General features: G+C 46.3%; 1 protein-coding gene across 1 annotated transcript; it reads right to left on the bottom strand.

Moving 5' to 3' along the window:
* Positions 1-206: 206 nt before the first annotated feature.
* Positions 207-26,373, bottom strand: LAPTM5 (lysosomal protein transmembrane 5). The gene is made up of 8 exons (XM_009513836.2): positions 26,214-26,373; positions 16,705-16,798; positions 7,781-7,857; positions 6,996-7,124; positions 6,347-6,472; positions 5,702-5,797; positions 2,383-2,475; positions 207-828 (listed from the first exon to the last, which is right to left on the bottom strand). Exons 1-8 carry the CDS (start codon positions 26,298-26,300, stop codon positions 754-756), a joined length of 777 nt encoding a protein of 258 aa, XP_009512131.1. The 5' UTR covers positions 26,301-26,373; the 3' UTR covers positions 207-753.
* Between the last annotated feature and the right edge of the window lie 239 nt (positions 26,374-26,612).

A 26,612-nucleotide genomic window follows, 5' to 3' on the forward strand; every position in this document is an offset into this window, starting at 1 on the left:
GAAGGAACAAGCCAGATTTTCAGATGAAACTGCCAGGTTGGCTGCCAGAAATACCATCTTTGCCTTTTGTGAGCAGCCTAAGGCCTAAGTATCATTTCTGTTAATCTTTTTAGAAAGCAAACTATTGCTTCCTTGCAGCATACTTCCGAAAGCAAGGACAGCATCGTTCAGAAATCAGACAGCAAAGTATTGAAGCAATTAACAGATTTATTTTTTAAAAATTTCTTTATTTTTCTGTCACTTTCAAGTGACACTAAAAGCAAAAATATGCAAACACTCGGGTATAAAATGGCAGAGCAGTACTGTGACAATCCCAGCCTGTTGTATGTTCTGGAGTACACACTATCAATCATCATCATAAACAGACAGGATGAGCGCTACATTATAGTTCATTTCAAATCTTCATTCTTTTGATGATCCCTTTCCCGCAAGGTCCTTATTAAAAGGTGCTGGTTAGCATAGCTTCAGGGTCAGACTATGTCAGCAAAAAGGTTCTGTCCAATTCCCCCCCACTCCACTTCCTAAGGGTCTCAGATGCTGAGTTAGCTGTGAGACAGACGAGAAACAGCATCTTGCTGGCATAAAGCAAGCCTGACAAGGGGTTCAGGCCAGTGCCTACACTTCAAAGTGAGCTGGATTGTAACAAACACGATGCTGCTATAAAGTAAGGACTTCTCAGTGAGGCTGACTATCTGGCAGAAGGGGTAAGAGGCACCAACAGCAATACAGATGTCTTCTCTCCATGAGCAGAGCTTAGATTGCTATGTAGGGCGGTGGGGATTCCTTGGAAGGCAACTCTAAGGCTTCCTCATATGATGGCAGCACAGCCTGAAAGAAAAGATCATCAGTTATGCTCTGGGGGTCACATGAAGGGTTTCAAGTGGATTTGATCTTGGTTGCATTTCTCTACCTAGTTCAAAACAGGGTAAAGTAACCACATGGCCTGTAAGACATAAAGGGCAGGAATCCAGAAGAGTTAGAGATCAGCAGCACTTTATAACCACTTTGCTGCCTGTCCCACCTCCTTCTCCCAAAGCATGGTTGCAATAAAAGGACCAAGGCTCTTCAATGTCCAGAATAAGCCTCATTGCCTAAGCAAAGAAACTAAGCTCAGATCATTGCAGAGGGCCATGATGCATGCACAGCAGGGCTGCACGCTGATGGCATGATGTGCTGGCTTGGGCTGGGACAGAGTTCATTTCCCCACAGTAGCTGGTACGGGGCTGTGTTTGGGATTTGTGCTGGAAACAGCGCTGATAACCCAGGGATGTTTCCGTTCCTGCCGAGCAGGGCTTGCACAGAGCCAAGGCCTTTTCTGCTCCTCACCCCACCCCAGCAGCAAGGGGCTGGGGGGCACAAGGGCTCGGGGGGGACACAGCTGGGACAGTGACCCCAGCCACCCCGGGGCTGTCCCACAGCACACGGCCTCATGCCCAGCACACGGAGCCGGGGAGGAGGAGGAAGGGGGGACGCTGGCAGGGATGGCGTTTCCCTGCCCCAGGCACCGTTAGGCGGGATGGAGCCCTGCTGCCCTGGGGATGGCTGAGCCCCGCCTGCCTGTGGGGAGGGGTGAAGGGACGCCTGGGCTTGCTTTGCTTGTGCACATGGCCTTTGTTTTACTATTAAACTGTCTTTATCTCAATGAGAAAATTGACAGGTTTCCTCACTTTTACCCTTCCAGTTCTGTCCCCCATCCCACTGAGGAGGGGTGAGCGAGCAGCCATGTGGGGCTGAGTTGCCAGCCAGGGTTAAATCATGACCAAGACAAGGCTTATCATATTTGCCACATTCCAACAAAACAAACGCCTACACTTCGCACTCCCTTTACCTCTCATCCATCTTTACAGTACCTCTTAGTTTTGGAAGGTTTTCAATATCTTTCCATTGTGTTAGAGCAGCTCGATGCTACTACTAAAGAAATCATGAGTAATCTAAGAAAGGACATTGATATTCATTATTTAGCAAACTGCTAGATGAAGGGCAATGCACCAAATGTCTCAGACATTGATCCAGCGAAAAGTGAAGACAAACTTAATTTTAAACAAGGGCAGCACTATTAGGCATAGAAACCAAAGTTTAACTGAAATGAAAGCCACATCTCTGGATCAGAGAAAACAAGTGATACATTCCCTTCATGCTTTGCCTGAAGCATGAGTTTCAGGTTCTTTGCAGATACCATTGACTTTGAAAGATTTTATACAAGAGTAAAGGTAAAGGAATATAATAGGATGGGAAACTCATTATTAGTACCGGTTAATACACATTTGAAGGGTTGAGCTCTCTCTCAGACCAACAAAAAAGACAAGAGTAAGGATCATCATGCATCTCATCAGTCTAAACCACACCTTTTCGTGGTGTGAGTCTGAAGCTCTCTTTACTCACATTTTCAACTGCTTGTGGGTCGACTTTCGCCTCCTCTCTCTTGCTGGCTTTAATGTACTTAAAGCAGCTCAGGACACATTTAAACATATAGGCCTGAAAAGGAAAAGGAGGTATGTCATCACATTGCAAGTCAAATCAGCCTGCTATTGTCCTACTCTCTTCTCTGGAGGCAGAAGCTGGGACCATGTGTCCCAGGGCCTTAAATCAGTGTCTCTTGATCCTTCACTAGAAAGGTGACAACTCCATCTGTTTGGAAGAGTACATGGTGTGGGAAGTCATTAGGACTAGTAATACCATTAACTATAAAGCACATGCTTAAAACCTCCAACAGCGCAATGCTACCAGGTAGGAAAGGAAAGCCTGTCTTTCATGTTATTTTTCTGAGCAGGCTACAAAGTTGGGATGTCTCAGAAAAGCGCCTTGGGCATAACATCCACCTCCCAGAGACCCAAGGCTCCCTGGTCAACAAGGACAGACCTGAAAGGCCAGCTCATTCCACAAAATCCTATACTTGCAATAGTCACACTTTTCTGACAAGACTGCCTTGCACCTCGCGGAGTTACAAGATGCAATAAATAGAGCTTTTCTGAGAAAAATGGATCGATTGATGGATTGTGGCACAAGAAAATAAGCAAGGCCTGTGAAACATACCATATTAAATAAATATTTTCCCTACTCTGTGCAGTGAGGCAAAGTCGTGTGCCTCTTATTTTTATTGGCCTAAGACCTACTTTAAAAACAGTTGGCATTTTCAAAGGAACATAGGGAGTTGTATGCCCCGAGAACAAGCCATGTAGCTTAGGATTTCCTAGAACAATGAGGACTGTTTGTCTTGAAACAAAGCCAAGACAAAGAATGAGAACAAGGAATGAAGTATCTGAGTTGAAGGAATCCATCTCTCAAACAAACTTCCAGATATTAGGAGATAAATCCAAACTTTGACCGCCTTTAGGGAATACTGCAAAAACCTTCCCCTCCTTCCAAAAGCCTCTTCGTACAGACAGCAAAAATGCAAGACACGAAAGCCATCATATGAACTGTACAAAAACCCCACTCATCTGCAAATAAAACACCAATAAATTTTAAAAAATGCTACAAAAAACACATTTCTTTGATTTTGATTCTGGAAGAGTTTGCTGCAGTGCCAACCCCGTATCTGCACAGAATTCAATGAAGTTGAGTTCAGACTGCTGCAAGCAATAGCAGGTTCAAGCAGAATACATCAGTACACACAGCTTATGCAAAGGCAGCCAGTGACCTTGGGATCATCCCATTACTGGTAAATCAAAACACTCAAGAGTCACTGTAAGATACCCTTCTCTGCACAGAACTGAAGAGGGAAAACTTCTCTGGCAGCTGTTAACGTAAGTGCATGGGAAAGGCTTGTCCTGGAGGTCAGGAAGCGAGCTATTCAGAAGTAATTATGTTAAACCCTTTATTTCATTTCCCATCAGAAATGTTTTATTCCCCTTGGTTTCTGCATTCTTATCACCATGGTGGCAGAGGGGGATGACTTTATGATGCTGAGGTGAGCTAAAGATTTCTTGTAGATACACAGATCAGCGAGGGAGACTGCCCTGATGGTGCTACATAAGCATCACCCCTTCTTGCACCCTTCCCTTTGAATACGTTGCATCTCCAAGGAACTGTTGCTCAAGGAACTTGAGCAACTGATGATATCGCCACTGGGGCTCTACAAGTAAACATATAACCAGCCACCACACTGGCAGGGAGCTGCGAAGTGCATGGAGCGTCTTCCACGTTGCAAGAGGACGTGCTCTCTGCAGAGGGTGGTGTTGTGTGAAAGAAAGGAGAGAAGCATTACCACCCCCCTAGCATTGCCAGAAATCTTCCCCGCTGAAAGGGTGAGCAAAGTCTTGCAGGTCTCATATGAGGTCACTGGCAGAGGGGCTCAGCAGCGCAGGTGCCCCATCTCTTCTCCATCTGATGGACCACCTTTTAGCTGAATTACGCCACGGTGTGGGATGCAGATAACTATTTGGGGACAGTAATTGCAAGCTGGCAGGCAAACGGCACCAGATACACAGGAAAAGCATTTTAGTGTAAAAGCAATAAATGCTTGCGATGGGTCATTAAGCAAGCCAATTTATGCAGAGATCCTGGGCTAGTCCAACATATTTAGATGCCACCTTGGTGTGGGCATTCAGTGAATTGAAACCAATAGGCCCTAAATTGGCCAAATGGCTTTTTTAGGTCTAAAGTGTTTTGTGCTGTTGCCATGTTCCTCATCAGATCTTTATCACTTGGAAGGAGCTCTCCCATTAAAATGGTTTTTCTACACATGCGAGAGGGAAGGGATTGTCACTGCCTTTAAAGGATGGGGTTCCTAATGACTTGTTTGGGGGACTTTAGTAGCCCAAGAAGTACTTGTGCCCATCTTTTATTGTTATTATTTTTTAAATTATTCTCCTGCAGACCTCAGCACAAGAAGTCATTGCAAGTTAAACAGTCTTGTAGCTAACCCTGTGGAAAATTCAAATCAATCGATTTGCCAGGTCAGTGAGATTTTAGCTGAAGACCCACCCTGCCAGGTGGGTTTCAGGGTTATCCCCAATCCTACTGCACAGTTTATGCAAATATTAAAAGATATGCTAAAGTCATGTCTGCAGTGCAATCATACAAGACACTCCACTCCACACCGGCTTGTCTGGCCACCTGAGAAGAGTGAATAAAAAAATAAGCTTTCCAACTAACAAGCAGCATTTTTCACTGTGACAGAATCTGTTCAAGTACCTGGAAAGATCTGTTTTTTCTGAGCTGGTCTGAAACTCCTCAGTGAAAAACCTGTTCTCTGATCCGTTGAAGCAAGAAGAATAGAAACCACCTCACAGTGGAGTTTTCTGAGATGTAAGCAGGATTTAGCAGCTCATGGGTTTTAATTAAATTTCAGGGTATCAGTGTGCATAGCTCTGTTTATATCAGTGCGGATACAGCAACTTACCCAAGTGGAAGATCTAACCTGCTGCTTAATGATCTAATTTATTTTGGCACACAATAGCAGAAGAGTTTTCTATATTTATTTTCAATCATCCTTCTGGAGATGAATGGGCAGTAATAGTTTCTGGATGTAAGAGAGATTTTGCTTTATAACTCACATCTGCAGAAGCATAAAACCAGTGGTTTGAATATTAGACCTGCCTCAGACACTACGCTGAGACATGGCTCCTATTATGCCCTAGGAGGGACCCACGAGGTTTTCCAATGCCCTAGCAGATTTGAGAGAGAAGTAAAACCAATTCCTCCTACCCCCAGGCAAGAGAGCTTCATTCCAGCCTCACCAGACCCTGCAGCCTTTTACCTTCAGGAGGAGGACAGCAGTGAACGCAATGGTGAAGGTGACCATCACTTTGGCATATTCCTCTGTTGATAACTTCTCCAGGGTTGGAAAAAAGCCCTGTGAAAGGAGGGAGAAGGTCTTGGTCATAAGTGTTTGTTCTCTCTACCAGGGTCACACGAAGTGGTGTGCAAACAGAGGTTCTCAGCCTGCCTCTCAGAGAGGTGGGACCGGCCACCTTCCTTTCATCATCAGAAGGAGCACAGGGCTAGTTTTTCCGCCTACTGTTAACACTCCTTTGGCAGAGATTTTCAGAAGACTATTTAAATGAGAACTGAAAGTATGACTGTTTAATAAAGATGAAAAGTTGATGAATTTTCAATGCATGCAGGCAGGCTCTATCCAAAACATTTTGCTCTGCAGTTTGCATCCGTAAGATTCTTACAAGAAAAAAAGGTGTACTTTTAAGAAACACATGCATAAGCAAGCTGTCAGTCAAGAACACCGTGTTGGTGAGAACATACTGAAAATCCTCTTTTGTCATCAAACAGAGAAGTTCTGGGTATACCGTAGAGATCAGAGAAAGTTTACTCTGTCTTAACAACCAGTGAAAGAAACTTCATAGAGGTTCACAGCACGACAAGTCAGCTGAGCTTGCTCATAACTTACCCCATTCTCTGAAGACACGAAGCTGAGATAGGTGGGGACCTCCATGTAAGAGCTGCAGAGAGTGAGAATGCTCAGGCAGAAATCCAGCAGCTGCAAAGCCAGGAAAGGGATCTTCGAGTGTCCCTGCTGCAAGAAGGGCAGGGAAGAGGAATCTGGTTATGAGTACAAGATTGCATCAATCCTATAGATTTTTCCATGTTTTACACAGGGCCTGTGCTTTGTTCGCATTGACAGCCTAAGCTATTTAATTCACTTATAGTAGCCAAAATGATGAGCAAACCATCCTGTTGGCCTGATTTATACAAGCTCCGCAGACGAGGCCTCTAACTGGAGCAGTGATATTCCTAGCTTCTCCAGCAAACCAACCCTGTCTTGGGCACACCCAGAACAACCTCCCCAAAGCCATGAGACAGAAAATAAAATCAATAGGAAGATTCCCAGAGATGGGAGACTAGGCAACGTCCGAGCTGTGACTGGTGTCCCTTGCACACCCTCCAGTCCCCAAGGGGTGCATCCTGTCTCCAGCCAGTATAGAAACTACCTCGCCGTTAAGAACCGTGCCCCAAGGTAATGATCCTTTATTCTTACATTGCACATTGGTCGGCATCTCAGAGGACAGAGATCACCCTGGAAGCAAGATGTTACCTACCGTGTGGCTAAGGGAGGACACAGAAATGATTGCTGGGACTTGGATGTAGGAACTGAACATCGTTAGGAGGCTGAGGAGAAAGTCCATGACTTGTAGAGCAAGGAATGGGATCAGGAAACGTTCCCTCTTCTGCGAAAGAAAAGCTATGCCAATTATTTCAGTTCTGAATGGGAGAATGAGACCAGCTATCGACACCTGAAAGGACATATATTAAGGTACTCCAAGAATACATACTTTCCTGGAATTTCTCCATCTAATTCCATGTATGATGGTCACAACTGGTTCAGAAACAATGAAGGGCATCACCATTAATTTTTTTCACCCCCTTAGAAAGTTTTTGTGACTTTTCACTATGTGACATTGGCACTAGATCCCTTCAGAGCTGTCATTCAGCTCTCCCCGAAGTTTACCACTACAGAGGAAGCTGGGTTTCCACACCAACGCACGGTCATTTCTTCTCCTGAAGTGGGAAATGAATCCCCAGGGTATTAGGAGAGTTACAGTCCAGGGTCTGACTTGCAAAAGAGCAAGGGAATGAGGCAATAAAACATTTCCAAATCATAACATTTCCTTAACATGAAAGATGGTCTTGATGGAAGCATCACCCAGATTGGGTAAATCTGGCAGTTAGCAGCCTTACAGATGAGACTGCAGACCAGCTGCCTTCCCCCTCTGTAACAGAGCAGAGATATTGATCTGCTTTTTTGATCAGCAGTTTCAGTGAGCATCCTCTAGTCTCTCATCTAATACACCCTAGCTCAGAGAGTTATCTGTGGGGAACGTACCTTCACCACACCAAGGAGGAGGTTGAAGCTGATGGCAAACAGCATGATGATCAACAGGAAACTGGTGATGACATCAGCTAAAAGTAATAAAAGTAATTACAACATTACTAAAAGCCACAGCCTAATGTCCCAATTCAATCCTACCTCTATGGAAGAGTTAAAATGCAATAACCTGTCAGAAAGATTTGTATATGTGGGGGAACAAACGCCACGCAGCTCCAAGGTAGCCCTCTTTTTTTCCCTTTCTACACCCACTTTTTCACCCGTCTTTGAAGCTTCTATTCCTTTAGCCCCTGGGTTGAGCAGGCTGTCAGCTCAGGCATGTCAGAGCCAAAAGCCTTTATTGCCTCGACTGAAACGTTAAATATCCTAAGCTACAATAAGGTAAAATGAAGTAGAAAAAAGGCAGAGTGTTTTTAGCTAATGATTTATAAGTCTGAGTGGGAAATTATTTTGAGACTCAAAGACAGATAAAGCAACCAATAGTGAAACCTGGTGAAATATCTGCAAGACTTGCAAGCAGACAAGAAGCACGAGTTTTAACCACCCACCGCTGGTATGGACCACAGTTTCAGGGTAAAATATCTCACCTCCACTCTCTGTAGCTGTAGATGCAACATACACATTAAAAATAAATGTGAGGAGAACAGCATGAGACAGTCCTACCTACAGGGCTGAAGAGAATCTTTGTCAGCTGTTTTGGGTGCAGGAAGGTGATCTCTTGCATACGCATAGCTTCCTACTGAACAGGTCCCAGGAAGCAATTTTCCCTCTTGGTGTTGCAGCCTGCCCTGATGAGGACTGCCAAAGCCTTGCTCGCACTGTACGCTACACACCTTTGGTTTTCCTAGTAGCCTAGACAGCACCAGGGTAAAGTTGGTAAACTTTACTTTGGTAAAGTTGGTTCGCTTCTTAAAAACAAACAAACAAACAAGGCAGCTCACTCCAAAGACAGAACACGGCTGCTTTCCTCATCTGCCTCTGCAGGATGTGGTCTTTCGCAGTGCCTCCAACTCCCTCTCTGATTTCTTCTTATTTCTTTACCTGAGTTCAAAATAGCAACAGTCTATTTGGGGTCTCCAACTCTCAAGTGCTTGAATAAGGGGTTGAGTTTTATTAGAAAGAGCCAAACTTCTAACTTCTCTGACTTTTTTTTAAAGCAGCTGATCCTTTCCAGAGGACCAGTTTCTCAAACATCAGAAATATTTGATTATTGCTTTGCTATCCCCCTGCCAACTGCCCAGTTTCTTCCATGGCTATTTAATAAATCTAGTGCTGAACTATTTTTCCTGTTACCCCTTTCACTTGTTTTCATAAAGAAATCTAGAAATTGCACTTTATCCAATGGCATCCCCGATACATTCCAGCTGCTCTGAAATCCTTCGCTGCTCCATATCACCTGGTCTTTCCCCATGAAAACGCCCCTCCACCTCCCCCAGTTTTGAGTGTTTGCCTGTAGCTGTGGTACCACATTATATTTATGGCAGGTGGGAGAGTATTTCAGTGCTTGGGCATACACCAAGCATCCTTAACTCCCTTCCTAGCTTTGCTGAGAATAGAATAAAACAATTCACAAAGACCTTGAGGCAGCAAAGCTCTTTTTCAGGCGGATAACACCAGCAGTGCTCTTTACAGCAATTAAATGTTTGCATCGGAGCGGTCATAGCTATATCGTAATTTGGCCAGTTACTGTGTTTGAGGGGGCAAAGGCAGCCAGCCAGCCCGAGTCAGAGGGAGAGCCGCGCTGGAAGAGGGCAGAGCTACCACCCACGTGCCCCCCCGACACATGCCAACTGTCAGGTACTGCACCCAGGCCCCGCTAAGCGATGCGGGTGTGGACAAATGACACTTGAAGAAAGGACCAAAGACAATACTGAGGAGCCTGGGAGCTTTTCCAGGGTGGTGGAGGACCTGCCTGACAGCTGGGTTGAGTGAGGAGCTTGGCAGCAAGGGCAGGTGGCACCGCCAGCAACACTCCTCACATCCTTACTCTGCTAACAGAGAGTGCACTTTCTTTCATTTAAATGCATCGATACAAAAGATATTTTGACTTCCCTTACTTTCTTCCCAGGAATTAACACCACACTTCAGTCTCCTCTAGAAACGATATTTGCTGCTGCCAAAGCTTTAGTCTAAGAAGCAGCTCTGACCAGTACTTCCTTCCCTGAGAAACCTCTTCTTTCTGGGTCTCAAAGGAAAAAACCCTTTAAGGAGGCTGCACCCCTTAAAGAGGCAAAAATAGCTTATCTCAAGAGAGGGAGCAGCACTGCATGAGTTGCTGCACATGGAGGTGTCAGAGCCTCCAGACCTAAGGGAGCGATCAAAAGTATCCAACAAACACCTAACCTACACCAGGAAAAATGAGTGTTGGTGGCACAAACCAAGAAATAGCTTTTACTTATAACCCAATAAAAACACCAAAGGCAGGATCTGTTTGCTACAACGCAATGAGAATTGAAACACAGAAGAGGAAGAAGCCTTAGGAAACAGCAGAGAAAGAAAACCCAAATCCAGCAAACCCCAAACGAGAACAGAGAGCGCGATGGAGAAAGGACGTTACTGCAGAAGAGGCTGCTCGCGGCTTGGCGGCTCGCAGGGGTCGTGGGAAGAGGCTAAGCTTCAAGGCAGAAAATCAAACCCACCTTTCAGAAGCAGGAGAGTAGAGACAAGGCTGTGATCTGGCACACAAAGAGCCAAAGATTAGCACAAGGACAGCATAAACTCGAAACAAAAAAAGAAGACTTCACAAAGAAGACAGGCTCAGCCTTTGTAGGAACAGCCATAAAAGGAGACCATCCCAGTCCCATTAAACCCCAAACTGCCTGGAGCCATTTCCCCTGGTTTTCCTCCCAGAACCAACCATTACAAGTTTGCCCCAGAGAGGATTTATCTCCTCAGCACAGTGTTTCCTCAGATTCAAGACAGCTGTGTTTTTCTGCCTCTTTCTACATGGTCTCATGCTCCAGCTCTCTCGGCAGGTTTGCTAATTAATTGGACAACTGGCCGTTGCTTCTGCAGGCTAATTGCAGGCAGAACCCAGCTGAATTTTCCAAGCAGAACCTAGATCAAAAAAACCCTAAACAAAATAGCAAAGAAACAAAAAGCCCGCAATGCTACAGGCACAAAGGGATGGAAAGAAAAGGAAAACCAAGAGAAAACAACTTTCCACGCACTGTCTGCTTCCTATGTGTTCACAGCAAATAGAGTGTTCCTTTCTGCTGGCAGCAGATCTCTCCGTTCCAGGGGTGTTTTAGAACCAATGGGTTTGATCTCAGTAATCAAAGAATTTACTTAAACAAAATGACTTCTCCCTTTGTGGGAGCACATTTAGCAGATGGGCTAAAGGAGTGACCCCCTTAGATAGTGGTGGCTGCTGGCTCTTAGCCCTGTCTGTGCAAACCCTCCGTGAGATGGGAATGTGCTACATGTTACAGAGAGGCCAAATGCCACCTGCAATACTCTGCAAGGGCTGGCAGAGTGGCGAGTTACCTTCCAGAACCAGCAGTGGATCCCTGGGCATCCCTGGGGTTTGAGGCACTTGCAGCCACAGCAGACCCTAGAGACCAGATTAGTGACTAACAGGCTGTTTCCATGCCCAGCATCTCTTGTCTGAAAATATAAGATGTTAATTTTTAAGTCTCCAGTATTTCCCTTCATGCTTAGTTGGCCTTTGTAGGGTGAATGTTTGTCTCTTTGTACTTAAAAACCCTCCAAAAAGGGCAAAATTTATGAACTGTGAACGAAGCTTGAGCACTTGTGTACTCTCAATCACAGGCATCACTGCACGGTTTTGCGCTGTGTTCCTTCCGCATGTTCATCTGGGTGCGTATCTCAGGAGTAACCTGAGCACAGCACCTTAAATCTACAGCACCTTAAACAGTACCCGAGTGTTCAGAGAATAACAGGGTTTGTCCCTGCAGAAGGTGCATTGGCTCTTTGAGGGCGGTTATTGCAGGGCAAGAGGCAATTGTTATGATGAAGGAAATTCCAGATAAAAGGAAGAAAAACCTTACAATAAGTGATGAAGTCTTGAAGAGGGGTGCAGAGAGGTTGTGGAGTTCTCATTTTGGGGAACCTGCAAACCTCAGTTGGACAAAGCTCTGGGCAAGCTGCCCCAACTTCAGAGTCAACCCTGTTTCAAGAGGAGGTTGTACTGGAAAACTCCAGGGATCCACCTTGCTTTTGCTCTGATTCAATGATTACAAAATCAGGCAGAGAACAAATGTTGCTCCTCGCAAAGCCTGCTTCCTATAGCCCTGGAATATCCTGCCCACAGGAATATTTCAGTTCCACAGCCACCTCCATGCTGGCACTGGCACTTTAATGCTGGCAGAGAGCGTGGTGAGAGCTTGCCCCCTTTCACGGATGCATTTTTCCAAAAGCATACAGGAATAAACAGTAGCAACAAATAAACAAACATGCTCTTTTTTGTGCCTTTTTTTCTACTCAAATTCTCTGAGACTACCTGAGTCTCCCAGAGATCCTGGGGAATTTAGTGAGAAGGAATGTATACGTGCTGTGAAGTAAATGCCATTTTCCTTGGGGAGGTGGTGTAACCAGAACGGGGGCATATGACAGAGCCTCCACAGAGCTGCACTAGATATTTGCAATGCTAACGAGTAGTACTAAAAACCCCACCCACCCAACAGGAAGAGAGAGCATTTATTTGCCAAATGCCTATTTTTTTTTAACGTCACATCAGGGTTTTTGCCCTGAATGTAGCCAGGAGGGATGTTGAATGAGTCCTAATATTTCCCATGAATGCAGAGAAACCCCTTTCTATTTTATGGCCCAATAAACTGGCATGGGAAAAGCAAACAGCACTTATAAAGCTGTGGTTTAACAGTTGCATTCACAGATTGTCAAGGAGGGCAGTGTCTGGTTCGGTGTTGCTGATAAGCTGCAGGGACTTGTTTCTGGACAGCCACATTCAAAGGATGGGCAGGACCAGCAAAGGAAAGACGCCTCCTGGTCCCTTTAGCCAGGTTTGCTTTTCATCAGAGAAGGCGGGAATATTTTCCGCATAGGAAACGGTGTGCATAGGGTATGGCAGACACTGTGCACACAGGTCTCCAGGCATAACTGAGGTATTTTGCTTGGCTCACTGGACAGAAATTGAAACAACTTTTCCAGTGGTACTTTGTCCGAAGCCTCAATTTTTATAGTCATTAATGAAAAATAAGTGTGATTAACACACAGACGGTACACAGGCATGAATTGAAGACATCCTAAAGATCTGACCTATGGCAAGCAGTGGGGTGTAACCTTTTCAAGGTAGAAAACCGTTTATGCTAGCAGCTTAGAACTGGTAAGGAGGTTTTAATTGAAATGTCTTTTGGAGGATTGCTTTTTGGTTTTATTTTTCCAGCAGGAAAAGCCAGTCTGCCAAAGCTCATGTGCTTTCAGGAAGGAAGCGCTGCCAAGAAGACTTTTGCTAGGAAGGCTCCTCAGCTCCAGCATGAGGTTTCTAATAGACTGGAAATGGGGGAGGCTGCATGGGAAATGCACATCCAAATTTCTGCTGTATGTGAGGTAGAGCATAGTGATGTGAACCTAATTCTTCCAAATGGCAACTGAATGGCCCAAATCACCACACAACAAAGTCTGTATCCTGTTCCCTCTGCCTGGCCAAATCAGTCTTGTGTTAATTCTTAATTATTAGTTAAATAGTAAATTTAGACCTACTTTAGGTTAGCCAGCATCCTGGTGTTGACCTCACTAGGGGGTGGGAAAATAATCTTCAAGGCTCCCAAAGACAAAGAAGAAACCGGGTCTTCTTCCCATTTTAATCCAACATTTTCAGCAGGCCTTATATCAATTTCTTGTTCAACTTCCATTGAAAAACAAATTTCAGAGGAGCGCTCTCGGTCCTGTGCTGCCTGTGGCATCATGTAAGCCAAGACTGCAAGGAGTAGCAGGCTGCAAGGGACGGAGCATCCCTCTTCTAAGGGCAGCTGACCCAGTCACCCTTCCCATCACCCTTCCCATCGCCCTGGCAACCACGAACACCTACAACAGTCCCAATTGTCCTTCCCCCTTCTCCTGCCTTCTCCGTCCCTGACCGTACCTGTGGAAGTTGAGTCCCAGCCCTTTTTTAAGGCAGCAAAACATATTGCTGAGAAATCTTGAGGGAGCTCTGGTTCCTTATAAAGAACTCCTATATGTATTTTTCCCTACTGTATCATGTGAAAAGCATTTTCCCATAAAACTTGCGTTGTTTATATTCTTGGGCTATAACTACAACGTTAGCATTAAATATTCTGAGATGTGCTTTAATCTGGCAGGAGCTACAAATAGAGCAGCAGATGCTGAGGGCATCGACAGAACCTCTCCCCAAATTGTTCTCCAACTCCTCCATCTGGGTTTTGAAGTCAAATTGAACTTTTTGCACTGCTTTGCTGCATTGCTTCCCTGCTAGTTTCTGGAAATAGAAGGGTTGCACTGTGCCTGTTCCAGCTATAATCACAAAACACTCACAATCTCCCAAGCAGAGCCCTTTGAAATGCTTGGGAAGAGAAGCCAAGTGGAAGTGCTGGGGTTTTAATTATAAAAATGTTCCTTTTTGTGTAGGAGGCACTGGAAGAGGGGGAGGGGGAAGGCATGTCACTTTGATTGTGTGGGACGAGGGGGAGGTGTTAAAAACGGGCCCAGTTTCGCTCAGAATGGTTCTATTCTTAAAGAAAACCCTCCAGATTTGCAGCAATGCACGTCTTGCTTAGAAAGCGTATAATGGTTTCATATGGAAATTATCTGAAAAATCTGTCTCAATGATTTGTTTCTTTTTCTTTAAAGAATATTTTACTTAGATACTTGTAGATAAGTAAAAATTACTAGCCTTGGATGTTCTTTTTGAAAAAAATAATTAAAAACATTTGTTATTTTTACATAACTGTATCTGTGGGAAAGTATTCTGATCTGCAAATATCATGTTCACTTTTCAGCAGTTCAGATCACTGTATTAGTCAGAACGCATGTGCATACTCTACCATCAGGAAAAAAGAATTCTAACTGTGTCCATGCCCAAGCCAGGTGCATCAAAATAAAACCAACTAAATAAAAAACCAACAAAAAAAAAGACCCCAAACCCCAAAAAGGGAGGAAGAACTTAAGGTCACACTTGCATTATGTTCTTCAGTTTGTATGTGTAAAATTAAAACTAGAAACATATATTACAGAAATGGAAAAGTGGATTCTCCTACCTCTGTCGTGCTGATCCCAGCCGCCTGGGAACAGCCTGGTTTTAGAGCCTGTTCAGCGTGTTGCCTGTTGCCCTAAGGGGAAAGCTCTGCAGAAAGCAGTTTCCAAAGCAGCCATCGTGCAGGTCTACACTGGGTGTGGAGTTGAGCCACAGCTCCAGAGGGACCGTGTGGACCACAGCTAAGCAAAATAGCCTCCAAACCACCCAGAAGGGGCTACTTCGGAAATAAAGCCCAGTGTAAAAGATGGGAAGCAGCAGAGCCTTGCTCAGTGTCCTATTAGCAGGGCTCACCCGCATTTCCATCTTCTGCTCACTCTTGATGCCTTTCCAAACAGCCTTGGTGGATCCCAGTGGTGCCTCCTAAAACCCCTCTTGAAAAATGTGAGCCCATCTGTTTGGAGTAACTTCACCTGGACAGTGACTGTGCCCGTTTTCGGTACCTTCCACTGTGTTTGACTCCTGCCCCCCGGACAAGTGAGTTTGGGATGTGCCGGAATCTTCTGTACTTGACTTATTTTTCCTCCACGTACAGGGGGCCTCTCTGTGCGTGCTTGCAGCGTAGGGAAGGACACAGTGGAAAAGCAGGGAACAGGCAAGTCCTTGCTGCTGTGGGTTGCATTTTTTCCCTGACTATGAACCTTCCCTACAGGGAGAGACAATGCAAGGTGTGGGAGTCTGGTTTCCGTCTTTCTGCACAGAGCAGAGAAGGGTTATCTCAGCTTGTGGTTTTACACCGAAAAGTGACTAAGAAAAGGAAAAAGCACCCTGCGTTTGTTGCTCCTAAAGAGCTTCTTGCAAAATTGACCTGGTTAGGTAATATTTGAGGTTTGGGGAGTTATTTTCTTTTAAATCACACCCCACGTGAGAAATCTGTTAGACCTCTGAAAGCCAAGCTAGATCCTTCCTAGTTCAAGCCAAATGAATTCAATCAACTGTGGTGAATGCGAGGCTTGTAACTCTTTGTGGGATACAAACTAGCCTGGCTGCTTCTTCCAGACAACCAATGTTCTGCAAAAACCACCAGGGGCTGGGAACCTCTGGGGATGGGGGCAAAGGGACGGGGGAAGGGAGGTGGGCTGATGTGGGGCTCTGAAGTGCCTTCAGCTGTGAGGTGGGAGACCCCTGCACCATGACGGATGATTAGAAGAGGGTGGCTCCATGGCATAGAGGGTGGATTATTGGTGGCAACATCAGGTAGCCCACACACCCATGGGGTTTAGTGTGGGGCTGCGATTTCTCCCCACTCTGGGACCCCCAGGTCACTGGCCAGACTAGGTCCTGCTGGTCAGGCACTTCAGTATTTACCTGGAAAATGCCCAGCATGTGAAGGGAGTCAACAGTGTGTCTAAGGTTTAACTGCTCTACAGTTGGTGAAAAGAAAGAGAAGGGGAAACCAGGATTATCAGATTAATGTGAAGTGTATTGCAAAGGGAGTGGGAAGGCAGGAGGAGTTTGGGGGTACCGGAGAGTTTGGGCTGAGGGCCACGTCCACTGAAATAACACCTTTCTACATTGGCCTCCAAAAAGCCAACACAGCCACGGCCTAAACCAAAATCCAAATCTTTAGACCTTAAATTTTGTCTCTGGGTCTGAGCTTTTGGCCCACCTGCTCTAATACCAGTGTCCAATTTTCTTTGATGAAGAAGGAAGAGGCACCAATGCAGGACCTTGGGCTCCCTCTCAACCCCACAGACCTCTGCTGCTTTTCAGCATCCCGGTGACCTACCGATTTTGTAGTAATCCTTGTCCAGGTCTTTGCAAAAGCCTCTCCCGCTCGCCACCTCCAGGGAGTATTCGATCAGCAGCAAAACGCTCATAACCTAGGAGAAAAACAGCAAAAGACACAGTTCAGTGGGATCTGGGCCAAATTCCTATCAACAAATCTATTTCCAGGGAGCATGCAATGGCCACAGTCCTTAATGCAGGATGGGTCTCCAAGTGAGAGTCATGAGGGGTTTAAAATCCTGTAGAAGGAAATATTGAGGCAAAAGTTATCAGCTTATTAATGGTTTTGATTTAAGTGTCTTTTTCTGCCAGCTTCTGAAGAGGATGGAGGAATTATACAGTGAATGAGTTTTGTTTCAACATTTTTTAAATCAGAAAGTCCTGGCCTTACATTTTGAAATTTCATTTTGCTTCAGAATTGAGCTATATGTATGCAACATATATGTAACTATATGTAGTAACAGTATTTTAAAGTCTAAAAAGAAATGCAAAAAGAATAAAGATCTCTCTGTAAGCCTAGATATACTCCTTCATTAACGAATATATAATTTTTCTTCTTTTATTTATTTGAGAAAAATCTCTAAATGTGCTTTTTTCACACTGATTCAAAATTATTTCTTCTCCAGTCCCCACCAAGTTTCTGAGTTGGACTATCAAACCCTGGACTCCATGGTTCATCCCATTCTGAGTTTCGCAAGCTGTGAGACGGAGTGAGGTCTATAGCTGTGGTCTCAGTCCTAGCACTGAACTTCTGTATCCAAACAGTGATCACCTGTAGCAAAGAATCAGTTTCTAACCCCCAGGCTAGGGAGAGCTCCCGCTGCATGTGGGGCACTGGGCAGTCAGGGGCTGCAGAAGGCCTCCATAAGGCTGGAAACCTCACCATGGAGCACCTCAGGCTGCACGTCCAGGGTATTTCAGTCCAAGTGAAACTAGGAAACACGTACCAGACACACCACCACATCCCCTCCTGGGGACAATCCCACCCTGCCAATGTGTACGCCCCAGACAGCACCTGCCAAGGAGACCAAACCTGTTGCAGATCTGAGAACAAGAAGTCCAAGTCCACAACGGAGCATCAGTCACTGCCCACAGTGTTGTCAGAGCAAATAACTCCTCCTGGGGTAAAGGACTACTCCGATGCCATCTATTGCTCCTTCATCACCTTACTGACAGTTTCAGCACCGTATAGTGACATGGCACATTTCTGACTCCACCATGCATCCCATCTTGTTCATCGCTTTCTTCCTTGTCCTCTGATCTCTGCTGTCCTCCCCATGCTTGGTATGTGTTTCATTTCTTCTGCATCTTTAGGCTGTAGCAAGCTGGAGCACAGCATGGTCTGCCGGTCCCGTACCTACAGCTGCACTTTCCAAAAGCAGCATACTGTCTGTTCTGTCATTTTAAAATAGGCTTAACAGCGAGGGTGGCTGTGGAGGAAGCCTGCTGCTACGTTCCCTGAGGAGGCAGGAAACACCCAGCTGCGTCTCACTGTCCGGACAAGCCCTCTGACCTCTCTGCTGCTGTGCAAAGAGCTGCCACTTCTTCACTGCCTGAGCTTTAGCCCTGTCCAGGAGGACCTCTTGCCACAGCCACAGGGGCAACCTGAGAGCAGAGAGCAGGAGTCAGAGCAGGAGGAATGCAGGGACCATCAGGCACTGCGCACTTTTCCCTCGGAGGCGTGGGAACGGAGTCTGCAGGAGAGGAAACCCTGAGGCATGCAAAAAATGTAGAAACCTGTGCAAATGTGACTCTCCGTCTTCACCCCACCGGCACTGGGAGCACCCGTTCTGAAGGCTACCAGGGACAAAAGTACCATCAACAAAAAAGAGGTTGTCACGAAGAGGTGAATGACAGAAGCCATTTTATCTGGACTGCACAACCTCTGTCCGTGAGTCGTCTGAACCCCATGCTGACGCAGGAAGCAAGTGTGTTTCTGCCACCAAGATCAACACACGCTCGGGCACCGTAGAGCTGAAACAGCTTTTCCCCAACAGCTAGAGCAGCCCTTCATTTCAACAACCGCTTGAAGAAGTGATGCGGGCAAGGAGGAACCGGAACTGTTGTGGTCTGCACTCGTGCTTGCAAGCCTCGTGTATGAGAAACAGCACAAAATCAGCAGCTGCAGGGAGATGAGGCAAACCTAACCGTAAGCGAGCAGAAGAAATCATGTTTTTTATCTTTTGCAGAGCAGCGGCTGGAGGTGCCGTAAAAGATCCAAGCAGAGTTCAGGCTGGAGTAACGTCTAGTCAGATGTGCTAGGGCTGACACTGCAAGCCAGCAACACAAAGAGGCATGGAAAGCAAGACTTCGCGTTGCCCTGGAAAGGGGAAGCAAGGCTGGGTGGGACGGCCTGCAGCAGAGACAGGAACGGAATGCAGACTCTCCCACCGGCTCTGCGTTTGCTGCAGGAGACCTAGAAACTACCTTCAAAACTAAATTCATCAGCTTTCTGTGCCACAAGCTGCAAGTGCAGTTTCCAGAAGGGCACATGCCCCAGAGCCCTTTGCTTCTCGAGTGAACGTCTACCAAGCCACACTTGTGCTGCAGTGGGGCCTGGGACCCTGTGTCTCACCACAAGCCTTCCCTCTGAATTTAAAATACTATCTAGAGGCTGAGTGGGAAGAAAGGATGTGTCATGTTTTCTCCTGGCCTGTCTGATATCTGATTGTTCAACAGCTACATGAGACACACTACTTTTTTTCATTTCTTTTTGCCATGCAGTGAATGAACTTTGCAATTTGTTCATGAGGCTGATAGGAAAAGGAGAATTATATAATCTCATTACATGGGGACACAATAAAATTAACATAAATTCAGTTTAATGTCCCATGGAAGCGTTAAACATTGTCAAGGCTGAAATTGCACCGATCTGAAGTTTCTCTACACTCGACAGTCTCCCCTGGTATGTGAAGGATCTCTTAACTAACCACACACGGAGATCACACGCTGACTTCAAGTGGCCTAACTTGTCTGAGAGGTTTCACGTACACGCTCCCGAAGAAACTTTGCTTCCCTTATTGCTCCTGTGGGTCAAAACCCTCAAATGTCAACATGGGAAATACAGGAAGAAATTGCTTTTTCAGGTTTCTGTTAAATGGAGGCCTGAGCAAAAGAGATGACCTGAGCCCGAAACATCAGTTTCATTCCTGAAAGACAAGTGAGTGAATGCAGGACATGAAAACCCAAATGCTCCCATTCCAGGTGGATTTACAGCCAGAGCAGAGCCAGAGCCTAAAGTTCAGTACAAAGAACCACCTCTAACATCAGTCAAAGAGGGGAACAGTAGAGCAAAAGAGTTCCTGGTTTCCCTGCAAGTGTTGAAATGAGCTGCACAACCACACCAACTGCAGTTATATAAAATAAATACACGTCAGATAGAAAACCCAAGTCCTACCTGAAAGATTAAGGAGAAGACTTTTAAAGTGAAATTCAGTTTAAATTTACCATTTATAAGGGCTTTTGCATAGAAAGAACGACCACTGAACTACAACAAGATAAAACAGACAATGATTTGCCTGCCCTTCCCTCGGCTCCCCTTCACACGTGCCGTGTGAGGACCAGGATATCTCTCCATCACCTGACTTTGGGTTTGACATGCTGCTGCCTGGCATGTGACAATCTCATTTATTCCTCCAGAGAATACACATACAAGGTGATGAAGCCTCTACAGTGGCTGCTCACCTCAATTTGAGAAGAAGGTAGGGAAAGATTGACGTGGTGTCTGCCTGGCACCCCTTGCTCTGCCAGGCTGTATGTGTTCTCACTGGATTCACTCTTCGGCTCCAGAAGAAACCAAAAGGTTCCCATTTCAGACAGAGAGGACTGCTCAGACAAACATCCAGTTCCCTTTCTTATTGTTACGTCATGACAGGAGAGAGGCAGGCTTAAAATCAGAAATTTCACCTCCTGGCGCTCAAGTCACAGCTCACTTGGTGTGCCGCAGTCTCCCAGCCCCCTCCGCCGGCCAGCCCTGCTTATTTTATCCCCTACAGCTGCGACTTTTGGAGGACCCCTCATCTAACTGCCGCCTCCGTTTAATAGGAGGGCTTCACCTTTCTCGGTACATGATTTATAACACCAGGAAATGAAGTGGCTGGGCCAAATAGCATAGGACTGAGGTAGAGCCAGTCGTTAAACCAAGGCAGCTAAACTGGGGGTGTCTTGCAAGGCAGAATCTTAACAGCTTGACGTTCCCTGGTGAGTAACGTTGCTGTGGCTGCAGTAGGGTTAAACTGTTGTTAGAGGTTGTGTCATGTGCCTTTTTTTTTTTCTGAAATATGCACAGCTTGACTACTTGCCAAATAATTTATCGTTATGCACATGGCCTTGGTGTGACGGCCGCTCCTTTTGTTTTTGTTTTTTTTTCCACAGCCGGTGTTTCTGCAAGAAGAGCTTTAAGCCATAATGGAGAGGGGTCAGTGGGGACAGTGACATGCGGCTCCAACAGTGCATCGGGGTGCTGCGAAGGTTTCTGACAGCGGTGCGCGCAAGCACCCAGCACTTCGAAGGCAAATAGCACCACATCTAAATGCCGTCCTTTCAGTGTTTCGCCTTTTCTTCCTTTAATTTAAAAACGGTTGTTGTGGCAGGGTAGGATGAAGCGAGGAGTAGTTTTAGCTCCCATTTGCTTTCCTTTCAAAACATTTCAACTCTTTGCTTCCTATTGCCTCCTTCTCCCACTCTTGTTCGTGCAACAGAGATGCTCCAGGAGGATGAGGGAGCAGCACAGGGCCTGCTGTGTTCTCAGGTCAGCCACAGCCCAGCGAAGGTGCAATGAATCGGAGCTCGGTACCAACAAGAGTCGTATCCACCAGAGAGGACTGGACCTGGGGAAGGTCCCAGAGATGAGACTCTGCTCCTTGACTTAAAGAGGTGACAAAGAGAAGAGCTGGGCTGCATCAGAGGCCAGACCAAGCTACAGACATGCTGCTTTCTAAGACCTTCTTTGACTCTAATCAAGGACTAGTAGCAAGTGGATTGCAGGTTTTTGGCCCATGCTGTATGCACAGAAGCCCCTTTCCAGCCTGGTTCTTGTGGCTGATGTCAAATAACTTGAGCTTCTTCATGCCTGGGAGGGGCCGATGAGCAGAAGGACGATCTCCTCCATGCTTTCTTTGAAAGTCACCTACAAGCCACCCCACAACATCACATGAAGCTTTGCTAATCACACAACTCTGTCCCCTCCTTGTTCCCCTTCTTCTTCTTTCCTGTTTGTTTGAGAATGCCCACAATTTATTTCAACTGTCCATGGAGAGATCAGCAGTGAGACAAATCTAATTTATAGGAGACATTGCCACAAAGCCTAAGAGCTTGTGTTTGATGGCATTACTATCACCCAGCATGACTATGATTCATCTCTAGGACCCACGGCAATAATTTGTAGTGATACAAACCAACAGTATTGATGTAGCAAATCATCCAAGTCACTGCTGAGTTATAAATCCCCTTTTCTTTTTCCCTGCCTCTGCCCAGCTGCAGCTACATGATCAAAAAGGTGGAGAAGAGGTAGGGAAAAGGTATTTGCTGTTCTGTGTTATCTCTTAAAGCAGTAAGGCAAGACAACCTTCTCCAAAAATCAAACTGTTTCTCAAGGGGTTCTGTATAAAAGAAACCCACCGTGATGCTACAGTAGGTACAGGCACACTGGGACCCTCAGAGACTCGGGGAGTTACAGACTCTGGTATTGCTCCGACAGTCGCTCTGTCAGGAGCCAAAAGCAGCAGTGTTGAAGAGCTGAGGGCTCAGGCTGCCCCTTCCATCCCCCATGTGCTTTACTGGGTCAAACCTCGCCTTCAAGAGCATCTCTGGCTCCTTAGTCTAAACCCAAGTTGAATGAGGCTAATGCTCCCTGGCACCACATGCCCTGCGTTGATCTTGTACATCATGCTTGTGGGAATCTCACGGTAGTCACTGCCCCTTTCTTGCCATGATGTGTCACAGAGTTTCAGAGGGTGATGCCCAACCCTCCTGACCACCAGCCCCATCCAGCTGGTCACTGTGACAGTGGGTGAGCTGCACAAGAGCTACCATTTAGAGACACAGGGATGCTTCCTACCCAGGCAGGCTTGGCAGCGGGGACTACCAGCGTGGGCAGAAGGAGAGCAGAGCAAGGACCTAGCTGTGGCTCTGCAGGATCCCCTCCAAAACCATGATGAGATCCCATGGTGAGTTCATTTTGCATATGATCTGTCAGGCATGGGATGGAGACAAGTCAGACAAATCAAGAGCTGAAAGGGGACACATGCAGGCGGCTTTGACTGCAGCATGAGAGTTTGGCCCTTATTAAAATATCAGATGGGGTTATTACTGCTAAGTCCTTCCCTGTGAATGTGCTTAAGACATGCTGTGGGTGATGGGCAAGCCTGTTTTAAAAATGGTCTCAGAGTCACATTTATACTCAATGCAGACTTGTCCCACATGAAAGAGGGTCAATGGTAGCTCCAGCACTAGACCCCCGATTGCCCATATGGCCATTCTTAGCTTGCTCCCTGGCTTTGGTTTGAACCACTCCAACCACTTTTCTTCAAGACCAGTCTGCCCCAGAAGGGGCTGACACCAAGCTGGGCAGCATCCCTTGGCTTCAGGACCCAGGATCAGACCTTTACACTCTTTTAATTAGCAATGCAGAAAATCTAAGGTGTTGTGGTTTTTTTTTGTAGCAGATACCTATCCTTTTATTTATACAGGATAAATTATAAGCTACAACTAAGTATACCACACACAATTTCTGATTTGAACCATGTCTCCACTGCTAACAGTCAGGAGATGGATAACATTCACAGCAATAAAAAAGACTGTATGAAACAGCCTCTGCTCATAGAAAGCCCTGTTACACTAGAATTGTCAAACATGGAAAAGAAATGATTGAAAAGGAAACGAGAACAGAACAGAGCTGGAGATTATTAGACACCACAGCTAATGATAATGAAAAATGATAGTTTTCATGTAACCTCAAGCTCAAGAAGCCTCTGACATACTGACTGCAGAGGATGCACAGGGCAGGGATTACTTAGTACCTGTCCTGCTTCCAATCCCTTCTGTAAGCAGCCGCTGCTGGCTGCTGTAGGAGACAGGCTGGGGGGCTGCTGGACTTGGGGCTGGCTCTGGACATCTGTCTTATGAGTTCTGCCTTCACCATTTTGCAAAGAAAAGCAGCCTCTGTCGCCTGCCCTCAGTAGACCTCTGAACCTCTTCTGCAGGCTCCTTCCTGTGAGCACCGCGAAGGTTCACTCCAAGGCCCTCTGCCTTTTGCTGTTCAAAACTCACCTGGTGTCTTCAACAGACCCACAAAACATTTTTGAAACAACGCAGCTTTTATATGGTGTCTCTGGTAATTAAGATTTCCCTGCCAGCCACTAGCACTGAGAGGCGGCGTCTCATTCTCTTCCATCACACTCTGATGTAAATCAGGAATCTCTATTGTTGGTAGTGGCATCGTAGTGAAACGCTTATGAGAAAAATGTGCCTCAGTTCAAAGCGTTTGCTGACTTCCGAGAAACACAAAGGAGGCTTCTTTTTTTTATGATTCACCCTCCCAGCTACGAAAACATAATTCATTTTCCGTACCTGTGTTTCACCACTGCTAACCGATAGCTCATGTCGCACAGCGCGCTTGTAGCTCTCTGGAGAAAATGTGTCGTAGTTCTCTGTCTTGTGTTTCCCACCTTTGCACAGACCTTTCATTTTGCCAGCTCCTCTTCAGATCTTGGCTGCGCTTCCTGCGAGGGTCCTGTTTCTAGGCAGTTCATGACTAGCTCTCTGTGATGGCTTTATGTTTAATTGGTTGTCAGAAATTGCTTGTGCTCTGCTGCAAACTCTCAGCTGTTTCAAACTCTCCTGTATTTCAATTTTTGTGTCTTGGGGTCATGCAAATGCACAAGAAATGCAGCAATCTATTTTTCTTTAAAGCAGTGAGATTATAAGCTTTGAGCTTGTGGCAAAAAGACAAGTAGCCTGACCAGGCTGTAATTTAGATACTCAAAAAGCAGAAGGCAAAAAAGGTTATAAAATTGCACGATCCTTTTAACAAATCTCATAATGTTTTTGAAGTCCCCAAATGATTAATAATGCCACTACAGCACCTGGCTTTCAAGTAATGCCAGGGGAAAGACGTCGGCAGTTACATTGCATGAGGATGCGGTGTAGACCCAAGTTCCTCTGCTCTCCTGCTCTGGGCTGGCACAGGACCATCTGCTGCCCCAAACCAGGGAGGCGCGGAGATGCTGCGCTGTGCCCAAGCGCAGCCACCCGCCTTGCTCACTGCCTCCAGCAGCCGACGGCGCTGCTGCTCCTGGCATGTTTATAAAATCCTTTCATTCACTGGATGCTTTGCCTTTATCTTACTATCCAAAAAAGCAACTAAACCCATCTACAGATTTTTTTTTGCCTTTCACGTCATGAGTCAAATCCTCCACTGATGTATGCAGGAATGGCATCGTGGAAGTCAAAACTGTGAAACCAGCACGTCGGACCCCTGCCCTGGCTTTGTGTGAGTGAAGAGGGGGCTATGGCGCAGCCAGGATTTGTTCAGGCAGCTTGGATAGCTCCTGCTGCCCCAGGAGAGCAGACTGGTGCTGCAGGGGGACCATGGCATGGTCCCACGCACTCCCATGCGTGGAATGGTCGCCCCAGCTGCCATGCCTAGCACATATTCGCAGGCTACAGCTCTCCTCACTCCACTTTTCCTCTGCAAGGAGCGGGTTAAGAGCCCCCGTTAACCGTTATCACCCTGCAGGCTCCGGACCTGTGACCGCGCACACCGAGTGAAACAGATGGGATTATTTTAAGTGCCTCTGCCATGCGAGAAACCACATTCTCAGTGTGACTTAAAGCCACCTGAAAGCACCTCTGAGCAACCAGGCGGCGGGGAAGAAAAGTCCCTCCAGGCTCTGCTGCCTCTGCTCGCTGCCATCTGTGACCACCCCCAGGGAAGTTACGCCAGCTGCCTGGCAGCTAAACACAGCCGCAGATCAAAACGGAAACCAAAACAGTGCATATAGTGTCCAACTGGCCGTAGAAAGAGAAATGAGGCAGAGTTACTCACCCGCCCTTTGCTTCCCTAGGACCTAAATCCCTCCTCCCTCCAGTGACCCATAATTTCAGCACTCCCACAGTTTCCATTGCCACTGTGCTGCCCAGCTTCTAAGCAACAGGTCCAAGTAGCCATGCTGAGCCCTGGCCAAGCCACACACCCCTGCACGGGCAAGAGCTCCTGCATTAAGCTGCAAGGGAAAAACAGGAAGCAGAGTGAGTTTCTATGAGCTCCAACTGGTAAAGGCAGGGAAAAAAATAGTTAAAAAAACCCTCCCAGTAATAAATCTCTTCCTGCAACCTGCGCCCCAAACACCTTCTCCTCTTTTGTCCATCCCTCTTCAATAACTGGGGACACAAAAAAGTCAACAGTCAGGAAACCTTGTGATCTGCAATGATTACACCTTCTGCAAAGCTACACCTCTGCCTCTCTTTTCTTGTCTGCCTCTCCCTGCCCGCCCTTTCCATGTAACTTACCATGTGGAAGATCCCTAGAGCGATTGTTGCTGTCTTGATGTTGAGGAAGCAACATTTGGGGGGCTCAGTGGTCGTTTGGGCGGTCATTTTCTGATCCCTCTGCACAGCTCGGAGTTAGTGATGCACCACCCCACTGAAAAGCGAAGTGAGCAGTGCAGCTCAACTTCCTTCCTGGTCTATAAATGTGTTAAGTCATCTACAAAGTCACATGAGGTCGTTGGTTTCTCAATAATAAAGAAAGCAAAATTGTGTTGCTTTTCTAACAGATCTTTAACTGCTTGCACATCCCAGATGGCAAATGTAAGCACAAACGCTGCTTCGGGCAGGTGGTGTCCAGTGGGTGAGGACACGGGGACAGGAGGGCTCCGAAGCAGGGTGCAGCTCTGTCCTACAAAAATC

The sequence above is a fragment of the Phalacrocorax carbo genome, chromosome 22, assembly GCF_963921805.1.
Source record: "Phalacrocorax carbo chromosome 22, bPhaCar2.1, whole genome shotgun sequence".
Taxonomy (NCBI): Eukaryota; Metazoa; Chordata; class Aves; order Suliformes; family Phalacrocoracidae; genus Phalacrocorax; species Phalacrocorax carbo.

Excerpts from the sequence above, each read along its gene's own strand:
- LAPTM5 (XM_009513836.2), bottom strand. The coding sequence starts at position 26,300 with ATGACCGCCCAAACGACCACTGAGCCCCCCAAATGTTGCTTCCTCAAC. Across the intron at positions 16,799-26,213 it reads CTCTAGGGATCTTCCACATG|GTTATGAGCGTTTTGCTGCT; the intron begins GTAAGTTACATG and ends TTTTTCTCCTAG. Across the intron at positions 7,858-16,704 it reads CAAGGATTACTACAAAATCG|CTGATGTCATCACCAGTTTC; the intron begins GTAGGTCACCGG and ends TATTACTTTTAG.